This window comes from Nylanderia fulva, unplaced genomic scaffold (genome assembly GCF_048542155.1).
Source record: "Nylanderia fulva isolate GAGA-0341 unplaced genomic scaffold, ASM4854215v1 Scaffold18, whole genome shotgun sequence".
Taxonomy (NCBI): domain Eukaryota; kingdom Metazoa; phylum Arthropoda; class Insecta; order Hymenoptera; family Formicidae; genus Nylanderia; species Nylanderia fulva.
Window position 1 is genome coordinate 518,165 of NW_028190055.1, and position 17,407 is coordinate 535,571.

The 17,407-nt window shown below is 32.9% G+C and overlaps 4 protein-coding genes across 5 annotated transcripts in view; 1 reads left to right on the top strand and 3 right to left on the bottom strand.

Annotated features, from left to right (window-relative positions):
- Positions 1-455, bottom strand: part of LOC114938446 (uncharacterized) — a 52,388-nt gene extending 51,933 nt beyond the window's left edge. The window contains exon 1 of the mRNA XM_029312428.2: positions 301-455. The gene's annotated coding sequence lies outside the window, so the exon portion shown is untranslated. The remainder of the gene's footprint in view (positions 1-300) is intronic.
- Positions 456-1,288: 833 nt separating this feature from the next.
- On the bottom strand, positions 1,289-6,088 carry LOC114938444 (prolyl endopeptidase). 2 transcript variants are annotated; one of them, XM_029312417.2, is made up of 13 exons: positions 5,858-6,088; positions 5,081-5,203; positions 4,601-4,824; positions 4,344-4,531; positions 4,007-4,232; positions 3,623-3,782; positions 3,334-3,534; positions 3,078-3,260; positions 2,833-2,946; positions 2,495-2,643; positions 2,198-2,410; positions 1,782-2,109; positions 1,289-1,685 (listed from the first exon to the last, which is right to left on the bottom strand). In XM_029312417.2, the coding sequence occupies exons 1-13, from the start codon at positions 5,987-5,989 to the stop codon at positions 1,620-1,622; spliced, it is 2,307 nt and encodes a 768-aa protein (XP_029168250.1). In that variant the 5' UTR covers positions 5,990-6,088; the 3' UTR covers positions 1,289-1,619. The 2 variants fall into 2 exon arrangements, with proteins under 2 accessions (XP_029168250.1, XP_029168252.1); XM_029312419.1 differs by lacking the exon at positions 5,858-6,088 and adding an exon at positions 5,700-5,834.
- Positions 6,089-9,204: 3,116 nt separating this feature from the next.
- On the top strand, positions 9,205-14,111 carry Lipt1 (Lipoyltransferase 1). The gene is made up of 4 exons (XM_029312433.2): positions 9,205-9,864; positions 10,184-10,291; positions 10,482-10,692; positions 10,799-14,111. The coding sequence occupies exons 1-4, from the start codon at positions 9,361-9,363 to the stop codon at positions 11,161-11,163; spliced, it is 1,188 nt and encodes a 395-aa protein (XP_029168266.1). The 5' UTR covers positions 9,205-9,360; the 3' UTR covers positions 11,164-14,111.
- LOC114938450 (uncharacterized) lies at positions 9,362-16,313 on the bottom strand. The gene is given in 5 exon segments (XM_029312431.2): positions 9,362-11,866; positions 11,869-12,428; positions 12,597-12,757; positions 13,517-13,750; positions 14,763-16,313. Coding segments are annotated over 5 exon segments (1,290 nt in total). The 5' UTR covers positions 15,051-16,313; the 3' UTR covers positions 9,362-11,819.
- Positions 16,314-17,407: the final 1,094 nt, after the last annotated feature.

Sequence of the window (17,407 nt, forward strand, 5' to 3'; positions counted from 1 at the left end):
TATTGTCGTATTCCTATGTTATTTTTATAACTTTTTTTTATAAAAAAAGAAAAATTTAATTTTTTTTCCCACATTGAATTCTTTAATAACCAATTGCGTTAAAGCCAATATATCTTATTTTCAATGTTTCTTATTTTCCTCATTTTGCTGCACGCGTTTTCTATTTATATCGTGATTGGCGTTATTATAAAACGCAACTGTTATAACGCGAGAATATTGAGACAAAATTACCATATATAAATTTTCAATGCACATGCATTCATGATTATTCATATAAGCATAATCAAGTAATTTACTCACCGGAGATGATTTACTCGTCACGTGTTCAGCTACTAAACTGATGTTACTTTTCGATTGAATTTATATCTCGTCGTTACTACATCAAAGGAACTCGAACAAGCGTTGCCGACATCTCGTTTTGACATCAAGGCTCCTTTTCTCACTGCAACCACATTAAATTATAATGTCAAAAACAAGAAATCATATAAATTTTCTTTTCTGTAAAATATATCGAAATAAATATTTTTTCATATGCTATTATTCGCATTCGAATTGATAAATAAATTGATAAAATATTTCATATTTTATTTTACTAATAAATGCATATATAACTTATCTATGTATACTTCTAATAAAAAAAATTTTGTAACAATTTATTAAGATTTATTAATCAGTGATTTATTAATTACAAATCTCGAGAAAAAAAATCTTTGATTTATTTTATCAATCTATAATCTATGGTATCGAATGCAAATGTTTGCGTACAACAAAATTTATTTATTTCAATTATTTGCGACATATTTTGCTAACAAAAAATTTATATGATTTCTTGCTTCAGATATTATAATTCAATATCACTGCAGTAAGTGAGCAGGATTAATGAATATTGATCATCCGAATATCGTGATTATAGAGGTAATAATCCATAATCGCGATATTTTATTTCACATTAAGTATGTTATTTTTTTTTTCGTATATCAAAAATTTAAACACACACGCACATCTACATCCACTTTGATAACGACATAATCAATGCCGCTAATAAATATGGATTTTAAATAACATTTTAGATAAATCTACTTAATTATTATACTGTTAATAAAATCAATAAAACAAAGAGAAAAAATATCGGCACCTGACGATCCGAAAGGAGTACGTATGTCAACTCCTTTCGTTATTTTTCTTATATATATTATAATAGTATTATCGAAATTAATATTTTTGAAGTTTCCTTACAGGATGAAGGAAAAGGAAATTCAGAATGAAAAAATATTTTTTGGAACTAGAATTTGTTCGGTGCGCTCTTGAAATATTATAAACAATCGCTCGACATTTTATTCGGTGCATACTTTGAGCGAATCAAGAATACACCGCCATACATTATCATAAAGTATAAATTTCGTCGATTTTATTCGACAATAAGGACACAATATTATTATTATTATTATTATTATTATAAAAGAACTTGCAATTGAAGCATATCAAATGAATTTGCAACAATATATTGCAATACACATGATAATCGCATAAGCGCTTTTAGACATCACATTACAATTCTTTGATTTTTTAAAGATTTATGTAAAATATGTTGTAACTTACATTTCTTCCGACCTCTGTAATTATGCTTTAAATTCTAAACCCAAGGATTGTACGATAAACGATAAGATGTCGGTACTTTCTTCAATCTAAAATAAAATATTTTCCCTGTTATCTGATATTTTTTGAATAAAATCAATTGTTATGTTTTAAATGTGAATTGTTTTATAAAAATCTTTACTTACCACTTTCATGGTTGGTTTTCCACCTCCATGACCCGCCTTGGTATCTATTCTTGCGAGTATTGGATTTTTCTGTTTTGGTATGTTTCCAAGTGTACGCTGAAGAGTTGCTATTAGTTTAAGAGTATGTAACGGTACGACGCGATCATCGTGATCAGCAGTCAACAGTAATGTTGCTGGATATTGTGCGTCACCAGGAGGTATTCTTACATTATGTAAAGGTGAATAATTCAACAAATTCTGGAAATGCTTGGGATCGTCTGAGCTTCCATAATCCGAAACCCAAGCAGAACCAATAGTAAATTTATGGAAACGCAACATATCCATAACTCTGTAATTATCAAAAAAATTTTAATGGTTTTCCTTATAAATTGTGTATGCGTGAAAATTACAAAAATAATAAAAATATGTCAACTAACCCCACTTGAGCTATAGCTGCACCAAATAAATCGGGCCTTTGATTTATGCATACAGCAACAGCCAAGCCACCATTACTGCCACCTTGAATCGTCAATTTTGCCGAAGTAGTGTATCCATTTTCTACAAGATATTTTGCTGCATATTGAAAATCATCAAATACATTTTGCCTATTGAAAAAGCGTCCTGCATTATGCCATCTTTCTCCATATTCACTATAACAAAAGAATGTCACATTTTTCATACAAGTAAACTATTATTTTATAGAGATTTTCTGTGTATTTTATATTTTTGCATACCCTCCTCCACGAACATTAGCAACAGCAAGTACTCCATTTAAATGCTGTATAAAGACAAGTCTCGTAACACTGAATGTAGGTTGAATACTTGCATTAAAACCACCATAACCATAAAGTAAGGCTGGCATAGTTCCATCCAATACAGCATCCTATAATTAAATAATTTCATTGATAATTTTAATGCTCTAATAATGAGAAAAACATACAGAACTAAAATACATAAATTTAGTAGTCTTCAAACATTCGTAAGTTTCTATTTATTAAATGCTCGCAGGCCATATTGATAATACAATATATAAATTATTTATAATATATTTAGTTTTTTTAAATATACTTACACTCTTTGTTACTATGAACATGGGAATTTTTGTACCATCCTTGCTTGGATAAAATATTTGACTAGTTTTATATAAACTTGCATCAAAACCTTTCACTTTAATTTCTCGCAATATCTATAAAAACAAAAATATCCATTATTTAATCAGTTTAGAACTATTAAAAAAACTTCATAAAAAATGTTCTATTGTATGTGAAACATCATACTTATTTATATACTTTTAAAAAGATAGATATATATACTAACTCGTGGTTCCTTATCTTTTTTCAAATCGATTGTATATATGATGCCAGGGGTTAGGAATGATGTGAATTGATAAAATATTTCGGAATATTTCTTCTCGCCTGAGAATCCGACAACAGTACCGAGATCAAGAGGGAACGTTCTGATTAGTTTACCAGTTTTTAAACAATGCAGTTGCAAAATATTCTATAAAAGATTTAATATCTATTATTATAGTCATTATACTTTATAGATCTATAGTCATTTCGTATATATTTACCTTAACATCTTGTATATAACAAGCAACGAATTTGTCTTCATCTACAGCATCAGCCCAATCTAATACATTCTCAGGATGTTCTGGCAATAGATCAACCCATTTATCTTGTTCATAATCTAACAAATCTATAGCTATTAACTTGTAGTTAGGTGCATTTTTATTTGTGCGAAACACAGCTTTGGTACCAACATTGGTTATGTACTGAAAATAGACAAGATAATAGTATAAAAGTTACAAGCAATAGTTAATTATAATACATTTTAAGAAGAATAAAATATTTACTACTAACTTCATAATCAGCTTCAAGTTTACCAACAACCTGTGTCAATGGCAAGTTATTACCTATGTCCATTCCAGCTTTTAATGGAGTAAAATACACTAAATTATCTCTGCAATCCTTTAGAGGAGTAACAATGAGCCAGTTGCCACAATCAGATACTTCTGCACCTCTATAAGACAAAAATATACATGTCAAGTATATGTATAAAAAATCAAATTGGTCTATAATTTGTTCATATAGCAATTTTTCATATATTATATTTATTATATATAAAGTTAAATTTAGAATATTAACAAATATGAATATAGCTGATATATTAAGATTTGCAAAATTTGTGTACAGTATGATATAGTAGTTATCTAATAATCTAAAAACTGAAATTGCAGAACTCACATCCTCCACAATGGTTCTTCAGGAAACTCAATTGCAACAACATCATCTGATTGCGATGTACCGACAATGTGATAGCACAGTTTTTGATTTTGATTACCTAATGTTTCCGAACCATCTGTTTTTCCTTGTTGATCTCTATATTGTCCATAAAAAATGCCACGATTATCATGAGTCCATGTAATGGGTGAGAATTTTACTTTCTCCAAAATTTCTGGATATTTTTCACCTATATAAATAAAATAATTTTATTATATGTACATATAAAACACAATAAATAAAATATTAAATAAAAAATCCAGAAATACAAGAATTTTTCAAATGTATTGCATTATCTTACCAGTCTGTGCATTCAGAAAATGAATAGTACTCCAATCAGAACCACTCTTAGATAACCCGTACGCGAAAATGTTACCGTCTTCACTGAAACTGCTACTGGTAATTGCAACAGTACCATCTTCAGAAAAAGTATTAGGATCCAGAAATACTCTTGGTTCGCTTTCAAGAGTATCTTGTACATATAAAACACTGCAATGATTTATTAACTTAAAACCCGTTTGTAAATTTACATACGAAAACATGTATCACGCATTATACCTTTGGTTTTGTAAACCAGTATTTTTGTAAAAGTAATATTTTCCACCATGTTTGGCAGGACAAGAATATTTTGGAAAATCCCACAATTGTTTCAATCGATCATGAATATTGTCACGTGCTTTACACTCAGCCAAATATGGCTTAGTGATGGCATTTTGAGCATCGACGAAGGCTTTAGTTTCCACCGAGTCTGGATCTTCCAGCCATCTATAGGGATCTGCTACCTAAAAACAAAAATATATATATCCTTCAGCTCTAAACAACAAATTTATAAACTATACATATATATATATAGCCTTTTCTCAAAATATTACTTGAAATGATTACATTCATACAAAATATTTTTCTTATCTTCATGTAAAAACCAATTATAATTCATCAAATATGAAAATATGAAGACTCAAATATTCGACTCATGGTCGAATAATATTTACAAAAATATTATTTAAGCGAATAAATTTTACGAAGATGCATTCTAACCTTAATCAGGCCGTGATAATCATCGACGACGCTTTCATCCCTGCGCGCCTCAGGATATTGTGTTCTCGTCATAATCCCGTTCGCTTTTCGCTCAGCGTTCTTCCGTGCAGGATAACTCGCCGACTAAATATGTACGGAAACTTCACTAATGATATTTACACGCGCGGAATCTCTTTCCATACACGCCAATCAGCAGGAGAGAGGGAACCAAATGAGGCCAAATGATGCTGAATCACGTGAGCCGAACTGACACCTAGGCGCGTCGATACCTTCCGGTGTTTCTATTATACACACAAACTAAAGGCGAAATAATCGTTCCGACAATGCGAGCGGAAAGGAATAGATGTCTCGGTTAATCACAACTGCAAATCAACCTCTTTTCCGCGCAGAGTGTACAAAAAGACGCCAGTCAAGATCACGTGATCGTCGCGACGTTAATCCGATACAGACTGAAGTCGGTATACGATATACATATGTGCCTTCATTCAGTTAAGACTGGAACTACATACATGTATATATATGTGTTCCGTTTTAACTAACAATGTCATGAATGAATGAAAGTACATATATGTATATATATATATAAAAGTATATACATATATGAACGTTTTTTTATTACCTTGTACGGAGTATTATGCTATATATGTCAAAACGGAACACATGCAGCTTACTAATATACACACGTGTGGGTGACTGCGATGACAGATAGTATAATGTGTATGGGAAAAAAGAGGAAGAGAGCAGAGGATGCGCTTTTTTCGGGTAATAAATTCTCACAGATGCGGATGTAGATGTAGATGTCACGCAGCGTGTTGATTGTAAATCTCCGTAATTACTGACGGTCCCCGCCGCGATGTTGAGGTTTGTGAGTATCCCGCAGCACCGGAATCTGTTCAACGTGCGTATCATCACGCTCCTCCGTCCCTTTTCACACGCACGTGATCACGCGTCGACGTAACTCGTTCCGTATTGCTTCATTTCCATGACGCGGTATAATTTGAATGCGCTTTGTTACGAGATGATGGCTTGATTTATTTTTTCCTGTAAAAAAATAATAAATTGGAATAAATTGTGTATTTTTTATAAAAAAAAAAAAAAAAAAAAAAAAAAAAAACGTGTATGTGTATAAGTATTTTATAAAAGAGAGAGAGATTTGCATTTCAAAAAAATTAATTACTTATAGAGTAACAATTTTGATAATTTTTTTGTAGCTTGTGTATTATTCGCGTCTGTAATGCAAAGGATTCAATTAATTATCAATATTAGCTTTCTTATAGTTTTTAAGATACAATGTAATCCTAATAGAATCATTATTATTCTGACATCGCATCTTATGATTGAATTATTATTAATTATCAATAATTATCCTCGATTATCACTATATATATATATATATATCTCTCTTTTAGTTTTTATGATTAGTACACGATCATTGTATGCAACATATTCTATATAATAGAATTATTATTATTACTCTGACAAACATGTCACAAGGTCCTTAGATTAGACAGATCACGTGTTAATTAATAACGCGAATAATGCAACAAAGTATCGAAAAACAGAGATAATTTTTTTCTTAGAATTTATCCTGAAAATTATGTTAATCGTGGGGCAATATATATATAGTATATTAATATCTACCACAAAAAAATATAAAATATGTCCGATTAATTTTCCTACATATATGTATAGAGTAAAATTTATTTAATACTTTTTATTGTGGTAAATATATTAATCCGAGAAATTTTCCTAAATTCTTCCAATACTAAATATTGTCTCGCGATTACCATATATGATTTTTAGAATAAATTCTAAGAGAAAATTCTCTCCGTTCATGTATACATACATTGACCCGCAAATCTTGTCTTTTTCTTATTTCTCGTGCATGCTATGTATATGTAAGTTCAACGTCGGCATCGCTATCCATGGGGGGGACGGAAGAGTACAGAGTGATAGTGATAATACCCTGCTTATCGGTGGACCTCAATAGCCCTCTCAGAGTATATTGCGATAGTAATTGACACGTGAACGACTTTGTGCGAATGGTCCAACGCACCATATTGCGAGTATGTTAATTATATGTATATACATATACCCAGTAAGCAAAAAATCATTGCTACAACGTTATTATTGTTGTCAAGTATGTCGTTTTTAATATCGTATGCAATATCATTATGAACAAACTTTGACAGCGATTTAGAGGTTTCGGTAATGTTGAAATTAACGTTTTTAAAATATTTTATTAATATTTTTAAAACATTTATAAAACATCACAATTAACATTTTTTTTAAATATTTATTAATTATATTTTAAACATATTTATAAAACATTATATCGTAACGTTTAGAAAATTTATATAAAATCAACATTTTATATATGTATGTATATCGTAGTCGCGTGATATCTCAGCATTAAATATGTTATTAATAAAGAGGGACTGACGGTAAAAAAAAAAAAAAGGATTTAAATGCGTTCGTCAGAGTTTGAAGTAACGCGACAACTGATACGATGTTTATTGCGAAATTCATAATAGATTAAGCAGATTATACATACGTAAACATATATGTATATTACTGTAACTTGGAATTTTATAAATATGTATATAAATCTATGCAGATAATTTCAATAAATATAGAATTACGAAAGTTAGAGTCATAGGATGTTAATAAGTAGTTTTTTTTTTAGAATTGTAATTCTGTTAAAATTACGTATCGACGATGATATAATTTTTATTTAATGCATCTCTTTGAGAGGGCAAGTTTAATTTTTTTCAATCTCCTGATTCCTGAATATTTTTTTATTTTTTATGAATATAAATCGCCTTACTATGGCAAAATTTCATTGATACTCCAAAGCTCTTTCATTGATTAAAAACTGATTTAAAACTCCTAATTGTACTTTCTTCGAGTTTTAAAGCCATAATTGATTTTAATTTTAGATATTAATTACGTAGAGAAGGAAAGTGTAATCAACAATTTAACGATTAAAATTGTTGACTCGTAATTCCAATCAAATTATTAACGTAATTTGACCGAATAAATACCGTCAAAAATACATAATAAAACATCATTAATTGTATAAGCTTACAAATCTGAGTTCATTTTTAATACTCGATAAATAAGAAAGGAAAAAAGAGATAAAGAAAATAAAGAAAAACACCACATATATAAAATTCTATTCGTTTTACATATTATTTTTATATATAATATAACGAGTACCTAATAATCCTGAATATTTCACCAAGTTCGGTTAGATGAACCGACAGTTAAAATTACCAGATTGACTGATAGAAAAAAAAATTCATAGCATTCATATAGACATGAATATAATTTTAGCCACATTATCAATTTGAACCGCGCTATAAGTACGATTCTTATGAAAATTTTATCAACGATGAGAGAGATGAGAGAGAAAAGAATCTATGTAATATTATTAAGTTTGCGCCGTCGAGTATTAGCTCTAAAATCGACAGACCATATCGCAAAACAAGACGTCTGGCGATAATACATACTCGATTCGTTTTCTCGAGATAAAGGCGGACGAGGAGGGCCCCTTATCGCGATATTTACGCGCCTGAAATTCGGTCGCCGAGTGGGGATGCGTGCGGAATAGACGAAGAGCCTCGCGCATCGCATCACGCGTCGATCAGCTGTACTTTGTGCCTCGAACCCAGATAACCTCTCCGAGAGTACAGCTAAACGAGATCCCCCTCTTTACCTTAGTCGCGAGCGGAGGAGGCCTTGTACGTCGCGTATTATAAAATCTAAAGTGCGAGCGGCGCGTTTCATTCCACGCTCGTCTACGAGGATTCGCGTCGTCGACGAATACGAGGAAGGTTATTTGTGTCTAGTGTGGTAGAAGTCTAGTGCGGAAGCGCAGGTATAACTCAGGGCCGTTACTTCCGGCGCGGGTGGATTTAACTTTTGAGATTCGAACTGTCAGCACACGGAGGAATGCAAAAGGACTGTCGAGATTGTTTGGGTATCCGGTACCGCATCAACACCCTGGACCAGACGTGGAAGTGGCTGCACCAGACCATCGCCCTGCACGACTACCTGATCTCCGTCACCACGAGCCAGACCGACGTCTCCAAGCGTCTCCGTCAATAGGGGATCGCCTGAGAATCGAGATATATTAAGCCAAGGCTGATCTCTCGACGCGCACGTGACGCAATTCACGTCAACCCGAAAGAAAACCTCGCGGTTCGCCAAGACTGATCGAAAGAGACGGGAAGTCTAGTCTCGCAGCTACGTTGGGTCCCTCTTTTTTTTTACGCAACATGTCTCTCTCCACCAGACTGATCGTCGTCGCCAGACGTCACCTCGACGGTTTCCGACGAGCCAGCAGACACGTGTCGACTTACAATTCCGCGAATGACGTCGAGCCGATCAGAAAGTCGGTGTTCATCTCGCAATCCAGCGACGTGTTCGTGAATCTCGCGCTGGAGCACTGGCTGTATCGCAACTACGACTTCTCGAAGCATCATGTGCTCCTTCTGTGGAGGAACGATCCTTGCGTGGTGTTCGGCCGTCATCAGAACCCATGGCTCGAGTGCAACGTGCAGGCGGCCGAGAGGGAGAGCATCGCTCTGGCGCGACGAAACAGCGGTGGCGGTACCGTTTACCACGACAAAGGCAATCTCAATCTGACTTTCTTCACGCCGTACGAGAGATACGACAGAAGGTATAATCTCGGTATCATTGCGAACGCCTTGTTCCGTCAATGGAGCTTGAAGGCCGAGATCAACAAACGCGATGACATCGTAATCGACGGAAGCTACAAGGTATTTCAAATTTATGTCACAATTATTCAATTATATATCAAATGTACATACTAATGTAACGTCATCGATCAATTATACAGTTAATATTATTATATAATTAACAAAAGCGATAACGAGACCTTCAAACGAGTTTACGAGTGATGTAATGATTTTTTTTTAATATATTTGATGACTCTCAAATAAATCCGACTCATTTCGAAATATACATATAATCTGCTCACTTTAAATTTATTCAAAAATTGCGGTTTCTTTTTCAGGGTTATCAATGCACTTATGTTTTTTAAGCAAAGATTTATATAACTTTTGTATTACTGTGTAGATATCTGGAACGGCTGCAAAGTTGGGAAAACCAAATGCTTATCATCACTGCACGCTTTTAGTTGACGTGAATAAAAGCAATCTGAGTTCTATTCTTGAAAGAAAAGAGGTAAGATTTTCTTCCTGACATGACCGACACATATGCATACATATTCTTTTTAAACATATGCGTATATATTAATATACGATGTTATATATATTAATATCGCGCAATTGTTTGCGAATGATAATTTCGTGATTTATACAAATTTATGCAAATATGAAAAGAAAACATAACGCACATTAATGCATTCATTCAGAATGACATCATTACGAATGCGACGACATCTACACGTTCAACGATAAAAAATTTGTCCGACATAAATCGTAATATCCAAATGGACAAACTTTTATCCGCTATTGGCTGGGAATTCATGCGTACAAAAGCCCTCGTTCTCGAAGATGGAATATATGATCTTCGACAACAGAAAGGTTTCCAGTATATCAATCCAACTGAAGATTGGTTTCCTGGTATGTATCAACAACATATATAGCTTATTTCTTTTGATAATATATATCTAAAATTAATTAGCTGATAACGGATTGAAAACACAAGATGGATTTATGTTTAAACTAGGAATCGATAACTTTGTCAGCGAGTTTCGTTCCTGGGATTGGAATTTCGGCAAAACGCCGAAATTTACAGTCACCCGTACGCTCGATGTCCCCGCTCAGGATGGTAAAACGCATCGCTTAAATTTAAGCTTCGAGATACTGGACGGTATCGTGGAGGAAATTAGAATGAGCTTGCCCGCTGGATTAGTATCGACCGATTTTGATCAAGATGCAAGTGTGATTAGCAATCTTCGTGGTACAAGATATAGTCATGAAGTAACAGAAAATATAATCAATGAGATTGGTGGCAAGATTGTTACATCAAACACGAGCCAAAGCGTAGATGAAAATAATGTAAGAAGATTCGATGAGGCTACACTACAATGACCCGAGACTTCGGATAGCCATAAGTCTGTCTAAAGTGTTCAAACACGATATTAATTATATTTATATACATATGTATATGTTATAGTTATTATAATTATTATACAAAATTAATGATTGTATTATACATGTACATATAACGTATTATGTGTATATAATATTTTATACACACACAAAAATTTAAGAAATTTTTTACTCAGTAATATACGGATACTATATTAATTGCACTATTACCTTTAATTTTCAAGAATATCGCAATAAAATATGTGCATGATTCTTTCATTGTATATATGATATATTAATTTTCGACTGCATTATTATAGTGAGTTAAACCCACTATATATAAATGCAATAAATTTTTTAACTGGCATTCTTAATTCCTATTGGCAATATAAAAGCAATCTAAATTCTTATTTCTTTTTGTTGCTGTAAAAACAACATGGTTTTAAATAACATGTATTGCATAAACACGCATTGAATAATTGAGACGCATTTATAATTTAGCAAAAAACTTATTTTATCTCGGAAAATCTTACTTTGCAATATTTATTTTTTTTATAAACAATATAATATGATCAATAACTGCTATCTCGCATGTTCCATTTATGCATCAACGACGCTTTGCAAATCGATAAATAATATAACGTTATATTTACAATCTAATTATATTCTGTACTGTTTGTGGCAGCATTATTATTTAAGTTGTAACGGATGGATTACGATAAAGTCCCGGTCGCAATATGACTTCATTATACGGCGGTGGCGGAGTATCAGGACAAGATATCGTGTCTTCATGGAAGACAGCATCTTCAAACTGCCACAAATTGTGCAATAACGAAATTCTTTGAGTATCATTGTCTCTTCGCCGATGATAGCCACGGCAACAAGATATCCTTTGTGCGAGCCAAATGTAGCACATAAACATGCCGCAGGCGCTACCGAGTAAAAATCCAAATGCAAAGAACCAATATGGCGATATAGCATTTAGTGTTTTCGTAAAATTGGTCTTGCTTGTCGCGTTAACACAAGTCGTATTCTTATATATGAGTGCAGGACGCTTCTTTGTTGCAATCGTGTTTCTTTTTATGTTTGAATCCAAAGTTATCGAGGGACGATGCTTCTCATATTTTATCTGTGGATTGTAGGCAATCATTTTCTCAAATTTCTTTGGCTCTGAATTTTTTATGCATACTGGACGATATTGTATATTTCTACGAGTCAAATATATTTGCAAATCGTGCGTAAGTTTATCACAGGACCAGAGATTTCTGAAAAATAAAACTGCATGTAAATTGCAAATATAAACATACGCAAACATATATCGATCATTAAGATATATAATACTTCATTCTTAAAAATTTTTAATAAATTACAATATAATAATATAACTTAAGAAAATAAGCTATACAAAATAATTGAATTTTTCGTCGTCTTACCCTTCTATTGATAATGTTTTTAAAAATTGCAATCTCTCCAAGACAATGCTGTCCAATTGAATTAATAAATTATTTGAAATATCAAGATTACGAAGATGCGAAAGTCCGACAAACGTATCCATCGATAGATGACTAATTTGACAGGAATTAAGAATTAAATCCTAAAATAAGATTTAACAATAAGTTAGATTAAAAAAAAAGATATATTGTATATATCTTTTTAAATAACATTTTGAATTAGATTGTCATCATTAAATATATATATATATAAAATAAATATACAGTATTTCTAAAACTATGTCAGAGATTTAAGAGTATTCTACAATAGGAGTTAAAATAAGAAAAAAGTTCCTTTAAACATGGGTCCACAAACAATTTGCTTTCTCTCTGAATTATTATAGCCCCCTTAAAGATGTGTGAAAAATTTGTATTGTGACTTGGAGACTTTTTCTCGATCTGTGAAAAAGTCTCCGAAAGTTACATTTTCCAATTTTTCACACATCTTTAAGGGAGCTATAACTCAGAGGGAAAGTATTTGTTGGACTTGTGTTTTAAGGAACTTTTTTTTTTTATTTTGACTTCTAGGATACACTCTTAAAATCTCTGACATAGGTTCAAAAACATTCCGTATATAATTAAAACCGATTAAATAATTTAAAGAACATAAAAAAAGTATGTAAATGTGTTACAATTTCATTAAAAAGTGAAAATATTACATTAAACTGAAATAATTTGTTTATGAAAAATCTTTAGTTGTGAAATGTTATAAATATTATATTTATATAATATAACATGTATATAATGTTTTACGAATAAGTATTTTTCATAAACGGATTATTTCATGTATAATATTACATACGTATATAAATATATGTACAAATCATTGTATACGTTTTTTTAATTTATATTGTTATTATTACCGTGAGCGAAGGACACTTCAATTTCGGTATATGAGAATTAAAATTATTTTTTGACAGTCGGAGAATTCGCAAATTCTTTGCTGATATAAAAATATCTGACAAAAGATAGTAAAGATGATTCTGGGATAAATCGAGAACTGTCAATTCGGATAATCCATCGAAAGCGTTTAAGCTGATTTCACTGATTGCATTCATAGAAAGATTGAGATATTTAAGCTTCAGCAAACCTGCATCCTAAAATAAGGGTACGAAATATTATATCCGCATAAACAAAGAATTTTGGAATTAACTTTTAAAATGAAAATTTAGACTAAGAAAATGAAAATTTAGTCGAAAATAAAAACACAAATATGTGTGTAGGTACTTGTGTCTTATTTCTTCAGCATGTTTCGTTTTTTTTTCCATCTTCAACTTAACTTATAATAGATTATACACGTTAAGCTGCGAAGATGGTTCAAAGAAAGGACCGAAACGTTTTGAAGAAATAAAGAATATATGTACACCGCACCGGCTCTTATACTATATTTTTTTTCTTTATATTACAATACAATACATGAAAGCCTTGTCTCTATAATAATAAAATTTTGTAATTATTCTTCTTTTGTTCACTTTACGATGTTTACCTTACTATTGATAGTTTTGTTTATAGTACGCCATAGAGTTTTTCTCTCTTAATAAATTTTTCAAAAAAGTTTGTTAGAAAATGGCATGTCATAGTCAATAAAACATTCTATGTAAGAATTTCTGTCTTTTATTTCTTATAACAAAAAAGTTTATAGTAAAAGAACTCTTTTGTTGCAAGAAAAAAAAAAGAAAGTTTTTGTATAGAACGTTTTCTTTAGACATATTACAAGACACGTTCTAAAAATAACCTTTCAGAATCCTTGAGAATTTTCCCCTAATAAAAATGTACACGTCCGTTCATTTCTTTGTCTAAATTTTCAGACAAAAACCTATTTGCTTGAAATACTAAAAGTCTATATGAAAAATGATTATAGATTATAAATTATAAATAATGACAACAGATGCCTGGCGATCTTTTAATATTGTACAATTTCACAAATTCGAATGTTTCTTGTCTTGCAATTAGAAACACATAAAATAAAGCTATTTATATTTTAGGTATACTTTTCAATTAGGATAAATGAGTTTGACGAAAATCGACAGATCCTTTGACAAATATTCGTTGAATATAACGAAGGACAAATTGCGCTTGTATCTATAATATACATACATATATACTTACCGCTAATTCGTAATTATTTAAAATAGATATCGAATTGTTCGACAAATCCAAAGCTTGCACGGTGTTTGGCACACCTGCGTGAATATTATAAAGATGGCGTCCGATACATGAGGCGTACTGCAATCCGTACCAAATGTCACAGTTGCACAACAATGGGCATTCGCCGGAAGAATGCACCGAAACATCAATTACGACTACTTGAAAGACGAGTGCAATAAATAAGGTTCTAAATGTTTTGTGTGCCATTACGAGCCGCTCAGATTGCACGGAGAACGTAAATTCGATCATTTCGACGGATCATCATCGGTATCTGACAATTTCGCGCACGATACACATCGTCTTCACCAGACACGAAACCGACGTGCACTGGCATAATCTTATCTCACCAACCTCTATGACAAAGTGATGTGTGTTTTACGACACGTCATACTGTCGCAGCATTAATATCTTTTATTCGCTTTTACTTTTACACTTTCTATAGGAATTGACAACTAATGATCTGAGAAGATTGTGTCTAATTCCATTGTCAAAAAAAAAAAAAAAAAAAACCAGACCTGAGACTAAGAATGTATTCTTTTAAACGATTTATGATGTAGGCATTTAAACTATTTCTGTAAGACCGATTCAAGAAAACCCACGTCAGACCCCTGTCAAAACTTTCTGCTCGTCAAGAATTTGCCATGTGTAGTTTGGTTGTATGTTTTGTCGTGTGTTTTTAATGAATATTTCTAGCGAATTTTTTCTTTACAATATATTTCTAACTTGGAAAGTTTCTATAAACTTGTATGTATAGTATTTTCAGAATGATATATCGTGTTATTTTTTTTTAGTTCTTTATCGCAAACCGAAAGAAATAACCGCGATAAATTTATTGCGTGGCTTGTTTCAGAAATATTTCTCCAGTTGAGAATATCTTTAATAATCTTCCGGTTTTAACGGAACAGTGAAATAAACGCAAACTCTCCCAAGTTTTGAAATATAATAAAGTTTACCAACTTATCAAATGGCTTGTCAGTTAAAGTTATATATTATTATTTCCCTTTTGCCGTTTCAGTGTAAATAACTTTGTCAGTAATTTGGAAAAAAATACAAAGGAGAAGAAAGCACTTTTTTTTTTAATGCAATATAATTGTTTTGACGTATTTTCCTAAGTTAATATACATTTATCGTAGTTGCTTTTATGATCATTTAACTGATCTATTTGCAAAATTAATTCTTGCGGTCAGTTTTATTATAATTAGTATAATTGCAATACGATTATTAAAATTGATTTGAGCGAGAGGAAGAAATATATCTAATATCCGTAAAAATTTGACAAACAGTTCGTTGCGTCCTTTAAGTCTAATCTTATGTTCCCAAAATATTCTCGTTGACAGCGGTTTATCTAAATTTCCTAAGGTTCACAGACAAAATATGTACGACCTTTCTGATAAAACGGAAAAAGGCATTTAGTCTTATTTATTGTTAGCGAAACTAATACATAAGAGAGGCGTCAGAAGACATCGCGTTTGAAAAATAAATATATAAAAAAAGGTAAATATTGTAGGCCAACTAAACGAGCAATTATTTAATTATTTAATTATTAATAAATCTTTAGATCTTATATTTAATTGCTCGTTTAGTTGGCCTACAATATTTACCTTTTTTTTAAATTTTGTTAATTTATATAAAAAACTCTGCTATCAAATCCAATTTGACGCGGAATTTAAATGGAATGTGCGCTTAGAATATAAGAATCGGCAAAGATATATAGATATATCATCGGGGGGCTTTCGGTAAACGACGCTCTTTGGCGCGTCTTCCGTACTTCTAACGAGGGTCAGCGGTTAGATCGAGGCCGAGCATCGGCGCATGTATTGCGCAACGCGTCCACGGAAATAAATCTAGGATAGGCTGCTGGGAACGCGCGCGCGTGGACCGTTTTTATATATGCCTCCTCCTTCCTTTCCCGTCCCATCTTCCGGCCATTTTAATCGCGCGTCCTCATCGAGAGACGCCATGACGCCGGGAAAAAGCTTCTTCCACCTTCTCGAAAGCGCAGACGACGAGAGGACGATCGATCGCGCGCGAGGTTGCGAATTATAAATCCGGCATTAACGATACGCGTGTCATCCGCGCTCGAACATTCATCTCCCGGTCGAGAATGCCTTTACTACGCATCGGAGTACGCGCGACGCCGCGCCGGGAACGGCGTTGTGTCATCGTCGTCATCTCGCACCGGAGCTCTCGCGGACCGTCCACTCTCTCGCGTTTCGTCACTGGCGCCCTCAGCTGACGGGAGCCTCCTCGGAGCGATTACGCCGCGTACGATGCATATATATATATTTGTATATATACCTGTATACGCGTTTCTCTTTCGAAGGATTCTCCGACTCGATATTGTCCCGCCTTCGGCGAGGAAGGACGAGGACGCGAGACATCCTGTAAAACGCAGGACGTACGTGTATACAAAGCCTTCGCAAAAAGACCCTCCACTCGCCGCGTGTCGTCACTACGACTCAGCTGACGCAAAATGGCCGCTCGATTCTGACAGCTGAAGCAGAAAGCTTTTCGGATTTCTCTGCAGAAACGCGAGGCGGAACGTCAGCGGGATCGTTTCGTCGCGCGACGCGCGAACCCTCGAGTTCTCGTAATAACGCTTCGAC